General features: G+C 37.3%; 1 protein-coding gene across 4 annotated transcripts in view; it reads right to left on the bottom strand.

Annotated features, from left to right (window-relative positions):
* Positions 1 to 12522, bottom strand: part of GRIA4 (glutamate ionotropic receptor AMPA type subunit 4) — a 206903-nt gene that overhangs the window by 83172 nt on the left and 111209 nt on the right. For all 4 annotated transcript variants that reach the window (XM_079314907.1, XM_079314905.1, XM_079314904.1 and 1 more), the window contains exon 4: positions 7178 to 7362. In XM_079314907.1, the coding sequence (XP_079171033.1) occupies positions 7178 to 7362 (185 nt within the window). The remainder of the gene's footprint in view (positions 1 to 7177; positions 7363 to 12522) is intronic.

Below are 12522 nucleotides of genomic sequence, written 5' to 3'. Positions count from 1 at the left end.
AGCAAAACAGGAAATAAAAGTGTTATGGGATCTCCATCCTTGGAAGCATTCAAAATTTGGCTGAATGAGTAACCTGATCTAAGGTTGCCCCGTTGAGCACCAGGAGTGATGTCCAGAGATGACTTTCAATACCAATCATTCTCTTAGTTTGTGAAATAGAATTGTTCATGTCAGTACTTCACAACCTGAATTTCAAAACCAGCTCCAAAATTTGTTTGAAAACAAATCCTACCACTCTAAGAGTACAGTGGGGTTTTTTTTTTCTCCTTCTGGTATCTTATTTTCTCTGCAATGATTAATGTGTGACGACAATGAGAATTCTGTCAGAAAAAGAGATGGGGGGAACAAAACTGCTGACTTCTAATTTCAGCACTCCATGCTTTTGAAAGCTTCCTTACATCATTTTACATTTACTTTTGGTACAGACTAACAGCAAAATATTGAAAGACCAGAAGAAAAGGGCTATAATATTTATAGTTAATAACACTATTCCTCATTATATAAATGACTCTTACGTTACACTTTTCAGTGTAATTATCAAATCTGTTTGGATTATTGACTGCATTGTATACCTGAACACATTTCTGAAAAAACTGTAAGAAATAGTTGTGAGGTTAGCTATGGCTGAGCAAACAACAGTCTGCTTCTCCAGTAATAAGGGTTATTAGCCTCTGAAGAAGTAAAAAGAACAAATACAGTGGTTGAAAAAATAAAGTATGTTTTCACTGAAATCATCAAAATTATTTTCTGAGATAGTGTTCAAATCTGACCACACTGATATATTACACTTCAGCATTGCTTGCAAAAGAGCAAACAAAGAAATAATGGAAGAAATATATGATGTGTATTTACTGAATTAATTAATTTAATTAATTAAATGGAAGTACAACCTACGAGAGAGCACCATGATATTTCCTGAAATGTGTGATTTTAATTGTATATTTTCAATCATCTTTCTGAAAGAAATCACTTTTCTGCTACTGAGCTGTCTCTGTATCTGTTTATCAAGATTCTAGTAAAATATTTTTTAACACACATGGCTATTTCAGCTATATTTGAAAGGAAGACAGTATCTTTAAGACACTGTCTAAGACATCCAAGGCATTAAGTCTGTATAGTTCTTATTAACACTGGCTGCTGGGTAGAGAGCAGAGACCCAGATGTTTTAGCCACCAAAAGGACAAGAAGCACCTGGACAAAACATCTCCTGTCTGACAACCACCAGTGAGCACACAGGTGCTGACACCTTCCACACATTTCTTGACTAGCCATAGGAAATTGTGTTTTCTTTCTTACTGCTCAGTACACTGCTGGGAAGAAAAAAATTTTGGTGCTTGTGGAAGAAGTGGTCTAGGAGAAAAACAAAGCCCACAAAAAACCAGAGGGATATCACTAGTTTTAGTACTTCTAAACACCACTCCTGTCTGTTGTAGGCAGTTTCTGTATTGTTTCAAATAAATAAGTATCAATGTGAATAACATTTTGTAGGAAAAAATCAAATTAAAAAATAATTAATTTGTTAGATTGGGAAGCCTGACTTGGGGTTTCATAACTTCAGCTGAAACAGGTGCATGGTATTTGTTTTGTTTGAGCTTTCTCAGTAATAAATAAACCCACATTGCTTTTGTTGGCATATTTATTGTGGAACATGGATTCTGCATTTCAGATCGAAATTCAGTAAACGCATATAGGTTTGTAGTAATAGTTTTCTTATTTTGATAGATATAACCTTCAGCCCTAGGCTGCCTTGACTTCTGATTTTCACTGAATGAGCAGAAAAATGCAAAGAGACACACTATTTTTTAAAGGCAGGAAGAAAAACAAAATGAAAAGAAGGGGTAAGAAAAGAAGCAAAACTCCCAATGAACAGTTGTGTGTTTCTTGCTGTGCTGTATGTGGCAAATGACTCCTTTGGCCTGGACTGTTCAGATGCTGTACAGCTTGCTGCCAGTGTTAGTGGATTAGTTGGAAGGAACTGGAAATCATGTTACAATGGGCTTCAAGCATTTGTTTCATCTTAAGCAGAAAGTTCTTTGTATTAAATTCATGGGAGCACTTTAGAAACACAGCTTGCAAAGAAGAGACACAGAAGCAAAGAATTTTCCATCCCTTTCACTGACTTTCATCCTTTCATTCAAACAGAATATTTTTGTGCTTTTAAAAGACCACCTGCTGAAAGTGCCGTGGAAAAAGGGATGTCAGTAAACAAGGACACAACGGTCCTTGACAGAAAATGAATCACTAGAAATGCATTCTGCTATATAAGCTATAGCTGCTACATAAAACTCTGGAGCTATCATTTTATCTTTCTGTGTCTTAGCTCCCTTTCTGTAATCTGTAAAGGTAATGATAAAAAAATTCCCTAATTTCATGCCTGTAGGAAAATTGTGTTTTGCCTCTGTCTCTAGTCACTTATGCAACACTAATAGAGGCTACCCTGGTTAATGTTTTTAATTAAAAACTTGTTAGACTTTTTTTTTTTTTTTTTTTTTTTTTTTAATTGCTGCGTATGAACAGGTGAAACAAAGGGCTAAGTAAATTTACTGGGAATCAGATTTAGTGACACCACTTACCAGGTTCTAGAACACATCCTGTTAAGCATAAACAGTTTTCTATAAACATTAAGCACAGATGTGCTTTCTCCAAAATGGAAACACACTTTCTGAAAGCTGTGTGCAAAGCTGACATGGAATACATCTTTAGATCACAGAATCCTAGAATGCTTTGAATTGGAAGGGACCTTAAAGATTGTTGAGTTGCAACCCCCCTGCCATGGAGAGAGACACTTCCCATCTTATTTTTACTGCTCTGAGGGCTCCTGCTCAGCAGTGGAACACTGGTTTTGGGTTATTTCTGCATGACAGTGGCCATGTCAAGCATTGAGTCCCCTTGTGTTACAGACTGTGGGTCTGCCCCAAGCACCAGCACTGCCAAGGCTGCCCTGAGAGACCACAGGGAGGGAGCAGTCCATGCCTAGAGCCACAGCACCTCCAGGACTGCACTGCTCAATAAAAATAAAAATTTCCCATTCTCAAAGGCAAATCATGTGCATCACTTAAAGTGGGCAAGTAAACAAAACGCTTCTGACAACAATCTTGGTGTTTGTGTGGTGTCCTCCAGAGCCTGGGATACAGGATGGTAAGGTCTGCCAGTGGAGTATACTTCCAGGTAAGAAAAAAAGGTTTTCCTGGTTATGGTTGTTGAAAGCTGTTAAGAAGGTAAGGTATTCTTTCACCTTCCTGAGAATAAAGGATGAAAAGGAGCTAAAATTATCTCAGTAGGCTTAAGTTACAGCAGGTTATTAAGTGTAGGTGGAGATCTGCTGACTCAAGCAGATGACACTGTCTTTCTTACTGATCCTAGAGGCAACAGATCTTTCATGTGTGCAGAAATGGATGTCTTGTTTCAATGTTATGTTTAAATAGGGCTTTGAGCTATGCCATACCAATGGGCACTAACACCTAAACCCAGAAAAATGTTTCCAATAATCCCCAAATAGCTCCAAGTCAGTCTTGTGTAGGTGAACATGACCAAAGAAGTGGAGCACAGCTTTATTAAGAAAACCATCACGATCTTGGATTATCCTTGAGAGGTAAGATCTGAAACCTTTGCTGAAATGAAGACAAGAGGGAGCAATCCAAGCAAACCAGATGCAATCCCTTGAGTGCAGGCTGAATCCATCTTCTGGATTTAATGTAATGGCAGCCCTACTGTCCCCTTCTAGAATGGAAACCCTAAAATCAAACACCAATTTCACCATAAAAAGCAATACAGACTTGGCCGTGCCCAAAACATCACAGCTACATAAAATCTAAAAAGATCTCATGATAAAAAAATGTACATCCTGGTTTGTGCATGGGGTGATTCTGGAACTCAGATACATCACTGGGTTCCAGGAGACAACTCTTCTGTGAAGACAAGTCCCAGATACAGTGTGGGGGATAGCATCTACACACAAACACCAACATACTTGGAGAGGAGAAAATACATGAGAAAAACTAATAAAACTAAGAAATATAGAGGACAAAAGGAAATAGGAAATGCTGACAATTAAGCACAAGAAGTGAGGAAACAGCAAGGTGCTGTTTGCTGGCAGGTGAAGAGGGCAGTGAGCAGAAAACACCAGGTCAGGTAAAGGGCAGCAGGCATGGGCAGGGGAGAAGCACATTAGCTCACTTCTACAACACAGGCAGTGAAAAAGCCTCCAGTCTTCACTGCTTGAGATACACAGTCATGAGAAGTGTGAATGTGTATGTTCATGGGCAGTCAGTTGAGAAGAAAGCCACAAGCCCACAAGCCAGTTCCTCTCCCTTCATTAGTGTAGATTTAAGGGCAAAGCGCTTTGAGTTATGGTCTCATTACTGAGATTTAATTACTTTTCCTAAATGTTCTGCAGAACATTTACTTGTACATTGCAAAGTATTACAGTACAGCCACAACTTAGGCTCTCAATTACAGGAGAACTAGGCAGGAAAGAAGTTGAGTTAATTAGACTCACTGAAGCTTAATCAATTCCTCGGTGTATGCAGAGAAGAACATGCCAACTTTTAGTCCATCTGTGAAGCTGTGAAACCACCTTACCTGTCTGCTACAGGTTATTAAAGCCCTCAAGCAAAGGGAAAAGTCAATGGCTGATATTTGGAGATGATTGTTATTAGGCATTTTTTACATGGAGCTTATTTCTTTTTGGTAATTTCTTAATTTCTATTTTTGAAAACTAAATGTTTTGTGTCTAAGACTTCTTCTGACTGCCCATCCTCAAGGCAGCATTCGGTCTTTGAGGGTTATATTGGAACTCCAAACCAGCATCCCAGGCTCATTTGTAGGTCAGCCTGTCTAGGAAGACCAGGACCTTCACAGGGGATAGTGAAGCTGCAGCTCTTCTGCATACTTTCTCTAGCCTGTGTGTAATGCCATTCCTGCTTTTACAGTGACAGTCCTTTAGGAGGATAAGAGAATCTCCTGGCATATTGGGGAAGAAGGGAATTCACATGACACATTACTTCCAATTTAATTAGGTCAAGCAAATATAGATATGTATATGTTAGATATGTATAGACACAGTGACTACTGAGAGAAGAACAAAATCTGTGAGGTCTCAAGCCAGTTTCTATCACCACTAGCATAGATTTAGGGCAAAGATTTTACACTTAAGAGCACAAAAAATAAGATAAAGTATGAAAAAGCTCATTTCCTAGGTAAAATTTATCCCACCCAAAATTAGACAGTAGCTAGATAAATCACTTCCTAAAAGTAATACAAGTATGCTGCATGTAAGGTGTTAACTCCTACCCTCAACTTTCCCTGTGCAGTTAAAGAAAAAAGCAGCTCAATTAGCCTTAAGACTTGTCCTGTAGAGGTGTGAGACAAACTCACCATGTCTGATTCAGCCTGTTGTGGCCACATGCTCCATTTTTATTTCTTAGCATGCCTGTGTTAGCTACTTATTTTAGACATGCAAAATCCAGACCTGCATGAACTGACTATGCAGCTGCCAATCTAGAAGGAAAATAAGTAGCAGCTCTTGGATGAAAATAAAATGTGCACGTTGGATCAGTGAGATCCAAACATGTAGTCACTCAGTCACTTCACTTTCCTTTGAAACTGAGTGGATGGTCAGGAGGAACACCTGTGCAGGATGGTGGGTGTACTTCAAGGCTTGTGGTAACAGAACAAATTTTTCTACATTACATTTAAATGCTATGTAAAAGAAATCAGGTAACATCATGTGCACGCACAGAAGTGAGGGAGAAATTGCTTTTCTGAATATAATTTAGAAGACCCTCACATGGGTGTTCTGTTTTAACACAATGTGGGCTGAACTGGGGGTGGATTTCATTATATGCTGTAGAAAGTATGTGTTAAAACATAATGGCATTTAGAATAAAGAAGGATATAATGGCCAAATGAGTATCTGTAGCAATATGGGATTGTCTGTCCTTTTCTTGGTAATAGTCATAGAAAAAGTCCTTGTTATATCATCCACATAAATTCTCAGTTTCTCTCTTTACCTTCTGCCAGTGAAAGCAAAATTGATGTACATATGACATTGAGTACTATTTTATGCATTTATGAGTACTATTTTATGAATTTCTGTATCAAAAATGACATTTCATTCTTCAGTGACTTCAGAGGCAGATGCATCATGAACGGTTTTGCAACAAAATCTTCAAAATTCCCTAATGCATTAACCCAGAGAAGCAGAGTGGTGGCAGAGGGTCCAGCACCAGCAGATGGCATTCATTCCCTGCAATTCCTGCAGCAGAAGGAGGCACTGAACAGTGAACTTGCTCCACAGCAATGTAATATGTGGGATCATAGGGGATGCAGATAGTTAACCATAAGTTATTTTCCTGCCATTTGGCAAAAAATTTCTTTCAAAGCATAATTTATTTTTTCCTGTCATTTAGGAAAGAGCTTACACATAAACACTATATACAGATAGATTTGCCACATCGGAGCAGCAGAGCTTGATATTTACTTTCCATACTGGTGGTAGATAATACCCAGTGCAAGCCAGTCTGTCTGACCCAGTATTTTCTTTTCCCAGCAGCATGTTTCCACAAGTAATTGACGGAAGAACTGGACCTCTCTTCCCAGTTCAATAGCACTTTTATTCACTGCTCTTCGTGTTCCTAAACACCCTGCTAAGGTGATAAAGTTATCAGTTTAAATATTTGTAACAATAATTTTAAAGCTTTTTATGGCTAGAAATGCACAACCTATGCTATTTGGCAAAAAGAAAGAGTAATGGATTTAAAATAGTTTTTCCCCTCCCTCAAACAAAGCAGAGATTTACCCCCATGAAGGTACAGACTAAGAACAGTGGGCAATTCAACAACACCATGTTGTTCCAGCATCCTCCTGACCCTCATGCAGGAGGCATCAGGGAGGGAGGTGCTGGGAGTAGGACCAAATATGCAGCTGCCCTGCCTTTCACCACCAAGGTCCTGAGGGGAAAGGAGAGGCTCCCTGCCCTGACATACCAACTGCTAAGACAATTATTGTGTATGGAAAGAGAATGGAACAGGCAAGTGGACATACAAATATAGGCCCATGATGTTAAAAAAAAAATAAAATCAAAGAAACAATTTCATTTTCATTGCCAAAATAATCAATGCAATCTCATCTGGAGTTTCAGTAATGTGCTTATAGTAACATTAAAAGCAGGTGTTACCTGTTCTAAGAGATTCTGAAGCCTCTCTATTTCACAGTCTATTACAAATTTCTTTTCTTGCCTTCGGTCCAGATCTTCTAAAAGCCGCCTGTAGCTGGCATCGTTAAAATTCTCCACACAGATGGCACTGACTTGCCAGCTATTCTGTCCTGCTTTTTCCATAATTGCTTGAAGTATTGAATAACCTAAAAGAGAAGGATATGATACACTAGTAACACAATCATTGCACTTTCTGAATAGGAATTGTCCTTAATCAATATTATGTCTCTTAACATATGCTCCTGCAGGGAAGGAAATAAGAGAATATTTAAATCCCTACCCATGCTGCTTGTCGTGATCAGTGTACAGTATGCAATTAACAAAATTTGCAATTGCTGTGATCAGAATGCTGGGAGTGAGCATTACAGATTATCTTCATGTGATTCATACACACAAACTCTTCCACTCAAGCATTCAGCTTCTCAGATTAGTTTTGTACAGTTTCTGTATCTGGGCATTTAATGACACAGCAAAGGAAAAATCTGAGCCTACTCATTCAACAAAAGTATTTGCATACCACAGAAGCATTCAAATGCTTTGGTTTGGGTTGTTTTTTTTAATAACAACACTTAATCCAAGCAGTTTTTAATGCTTCCTAGATAGTTCAACTTAATTATACGTATACATTTATACACCAGTGTAGATGTATGAATAGAAATTATATTGAACTATTTCAGAGCTTCCATATAGTTTGAATCAATGTATGCAAAGAGATTAGAGGTCAACGAATGAAGGGCACCACAGAAGCAGGATTATTGCTCTTTATCTGTACCAGTATTTGATGCCCCCCGTGTTGTCCTTCACAGATGGAAAAGGCAGTGTCCTGTCAGAGGTCTCACCCTGAACCTGCAGGGCAGTCTCAGGCTGCCCTGGACCACCAGCTCTTCACCTTCTTTCTGCTCTGTTTTTTTCGTTCTTTTTTTTCCACTGGGGATGTGCAGTACAGAGGCAGAAGGGGAGCTGATGGCATGACCTAGAACAGCTTGCAAAACTCGACTTGCTCAACCAACCCCTGAAGCAGGAAATATGTATTATTCTATTTGTCATCCAGAATAAGTGGGGAATTTGTTTAAAGTAATGAAGATTGTATACCTCACACCCAGAGTTAATGTTTAAAAAAGACAAAAAGTACAAAAGGATGGATATATTTCTCAATAACATGTTCATAAAAACGACACAATACAGAGAAGGTCCTCATGTCTAGAACCACGACAAGATTGTGGCTTTTAACTCATTAGCGGCAGAATTTTCCTCACTAGCTTTAATATAAAGATTTCACCTCTAAAAATTTTTCTTTAGTGATGTAGTTACCCAGTGGTAGTCTCTTTCCCTCTTCAACATGAGGGTCCCATTCCTGAGTGCAGTGACACCCAGGTGTCATTTTAATGCAGTTAAAGATGCCACTGTATGACAGATTCCCTGTAGAAGAATTATGATATATTCCCACAGATTTCCAGAGGAATCTTTGTAAATTGCATTTCAGAAAGAGCACTTTTTAGTGTGTGATCGCTAACTAATTAGCAGAAGACCTACAACACAACCAAAATCTGAGTTTGTCTCCAGACAAATACAAGTAGATGATAATGTCAGTAAAACATGAAGGTTTTTTGACACATGGGAAACTAATCTTGCCAATCTAGGAGTAGCTTTTCCTAGTAGTAACTTTTCTTATCTTTGTGACATTATGTACCAGCACTCCAAAATGAACACTTATTAGTTATTTTTCTTCCAATTCAGATGTCATATTTTAGATAAAAATACTAACATTTGTAATAAATACATAAAATACAGACCATATTTATAATATAAATGAGACATCTATTTTATGCAACAGTATTTTATTGCAGGAAACAAATTCAAATACTTGATGTATTGAGCATTAAAACATTTCTGTACTCAGCATATATTTTTAACCCAATGACTGTTATTTTTTTCAAAGAACCATCAGCTTTCCTCTTAATTGCTGCATAATTATTCTGCTTTTCCTGTTGCTATATCCAATCTCCTTTTTGCCTGTAATTATCTCTGCAAATCATGACAAGATTCTTTCCCAAGCATTGTATTTCTTGTTTCATTTCCTATTCATTTCCATATATAGACATGTATCAAAACCACTCCAATGTTACAGGGGTTCGTTCCTGCTTCACTTACACTGTAACTTTGACTTGGTCTTTGCTACCAAGGCAGTCAACATTTACTTAATTCAGCTTCCTGACACTTATTAACATTTTCTTTCATTCAGAATGAATGGTGTTTGAAACAGCAATTGACATTCCCTCCTTCCTTTCTTATTTCATTTGGACAACTTTGCTAAGATGTTTTTTTGATCAAACTGGCAATTTATCCCAGCACAAAGCATGACAAATATCAGACAAACACATAGAAAACCTTTTCTTCTATCTTGGATCAAGGTTTCACTTGCCACATTTCATTAGCAACTGCCTTAATTTAGGTATTTGAAGCTTCTGGAGCTTCTTGTGGGTAGCTGGCACTTAGATGAGGATTTTCACATGTAGGCACACCACAGCTAGACAGAACTAAGTGGATATGGTGCAAAATCCTCCAGCAAAAGAGATCAGAATCCCCATGCAAGTCATCAGTGGCATGGTCACCTCTTCAGTGTGCAGGAACAATTTTAAATATAACAGACTGACGAGGATGGAGTTTACACAGAATGAATAAAGGCATTCACAGGCTCAGTTGGATAAAAATTAGACATGCTGTGGAGAATGTTTATTTTTCCAAAATAATTGGCTACAGCTGCCAAGGAAAAAAAAAAAAATTGGTTTCTGCACACATTTTATAAGGCAAAAACCTCTGAAACTAACCTGGGATAATTCTCAGAAACTGAATGCTGCATTTCCATTCAAGCAAAATTCCTAATCTTTAGAAAGATGTTTGCCCAAGAAAAGACAGCAGACATGAATATTATAGCTGTCATCTAAAAGGTATTTATTTTCTGTTTACCTGCTGTTTATCCTCAGTTATTCTACAGAAAGATGAATGATTCATTTTCTGGAATACATTCCCTCCCATGTTTTTGTGAAATACTATTTGTTGCATAAAAGCAAACAAAAATTCCCTAGGCTAGCTCATATCAGCTGAGCTGCACAATCTATACTAAACAATATTATTTAAGAAAATGTTTAGGACTATGCCAATATATAAAAGTAAGCTAAGTTTTCTCACAAATTTTTAAAGTAACCCTTCCTCATCAATGAATTCAACCTTGAAATGCAGATAGCAAATTTATTAAAAAAGACAAATGGTTGTGCCCAAGAATAACTTTGAAGCCTGGAAATGTGTACCAAGAAGTTCCAGATCCTTCACAGAGCTTGCCATTTTTTTTCTTTTTCAATTAACAAATCTGTGAACTAAATAAAACATGAACAGAACTTCCTGAAAGCTCAACTGAAGTCCCTCCCAAATGCAAGGACATTATATGCAAGAAGGACTTTTTCCTCTTTATGGAACTGTATTCTGGGGAATTTTCCTCAAATGACCTATGATGAGAAGTCTGCCAACTGATTTTTATAGGCCATTGCTTAAATGTAGACACAATTCCACCTCAATATCCTGGAACCAAAACAGCAACAGGGCATGTCTACAAAATTTTGTTTTCTTGATCCCTTCTCTCCTATTTCTGTTCTCTGGTCAGGTGGAATTGTGATGATCTACCCTACTGTGATTTTCTTTTTTTTTTTTTTTTTTTTTTTTTTGTTCCAAAAGATAACACACAGACATATCGTTGGGAAAAAAATCTATGAACACCACCCCTCACCACCCCAACCATGAAAATGAAAAGTTGCTCCATTAATTTCATGTAAAATCAAAGCTGGACAAGGCTATTGCAAGAAATCTATGTATTGGGGTTGATACTGCAGTCAAATACATTACAAACAAAATCTCAGATTTTTTAAGCCTTCTTCCCCTTCCCTCATTCCACAACCCACTGGCATTTTTTCATCAAAAAATCAGCCGTAGAAAAATTATAGCATATGTGCACCTGGTGCTGTAGAGATATTAGTCCTTCAGGGTCAGAGATTGTCTGGGGGCTGAAGTGTGTAAAATGGTCAATTTGTAGTCCAGGATTCCTCCTACTCACTGCAACATTTCTGTAATTGGAGACTATACACAACCTTCCTCCACCCAAGTAGCTGAAATCATGAGAAATCTTTTTTATTTTAAAATTTAGGTTGCCTTTCAGGCTTTTTTTTTAATTTGTCTTCAGCTAGGCTTTCCCCTAACCAATTTCTTTTCAGCAGGCAATGATTTGATTTAATTTATTTCAATTTAAATTAAAAGTAAAATCTGCTATCTAAATCTCTTCAGCATAAACTGAAGAGATAGAGAAGAACCAACTTATTTCTGCTGGAATGTACATTTTTCATTTTTCTCCTTTTTTTCTTTTTTTTTTTTTTTTTTTTTTCCTTTTCCTGCTTGCTTGCTTTCACCAGAAAATAGTTCAGTGATCAATTACAGTGATATAATTAAATTTCAATAACTTTCATCTTCCAGCAGCCTTTTCATTCTGGGAAACCATTTCCCCAGCTCTCTAAGCACAAGCAATTATTCCTGCTGGGCTTGCCAGGAGACAGACAGCAAAGTGGCTGCTTGATCCAAACAGTAGCATCCCCAGTAATAATTCTTATTTTGGAACCTGTGTGCAGTAACCTATTATTAATTTTCTACAATGAAGAGGATGCAATATTTACATATTATGACTATATTTTACTATGGTTAGCAGACAAGCAAGTTAATAGGTTAATAAACTTGGAAACAGCATATGCAATATATTTGTTATGACCTCAGGCATGGAAAACATCTCTGATGAACATGGGTCTTTTCGAAAGATGGGGTTATATGGGCTCATATACTGCATGTTATTGAAATGCAAATTCATTTGCTTCTCTTTCAGGGCCAGTTAATTTTCAAATAGGAATAAATCTCATTCCTAAGATTTACTATGATTCCAAAAGCCCATACACTCATGGAGCTACTTTATGAAAGCTACTTCCAACTATGGAAATTAATATTAGGGTGAGTTTTTTATAAACCCAACACACAGCAGAAGTTAAGAATAAACAATAAATCATTTGGTAAGGATAAGCCAATATATTTAGAATTCAGGACAGGATTAATGTATCTTAATTCTAGCTGTTTAGTTGTCTAAATTAATCATCCAAGCTTTCAAAGGACAGACATGTGACCCACAAAAATCCCCTTTTCTTTGGTCTTAAATATCTATTTTAAAGGTGCTTTTTCTTCAATGAATACTAAAGGACTTTGGACATGAGGCTTAGTGA

Source organism: Erithacus rubecula, assembly GCF_903797595.1.
Source record: "Erithacus rubecula genome assembly, chromosome: 1".
NCBI lineage: Eukaryota > Metazoa > Chordata > Aves > Passeriformes > Muscicapidae > Erithacus > Erithacus rubecula.
The sequence above is the reverse complement of the archived record's forward strand: the minus strand, read 5'-3'. Positions and strand labels throughout refer to the sequence as shown.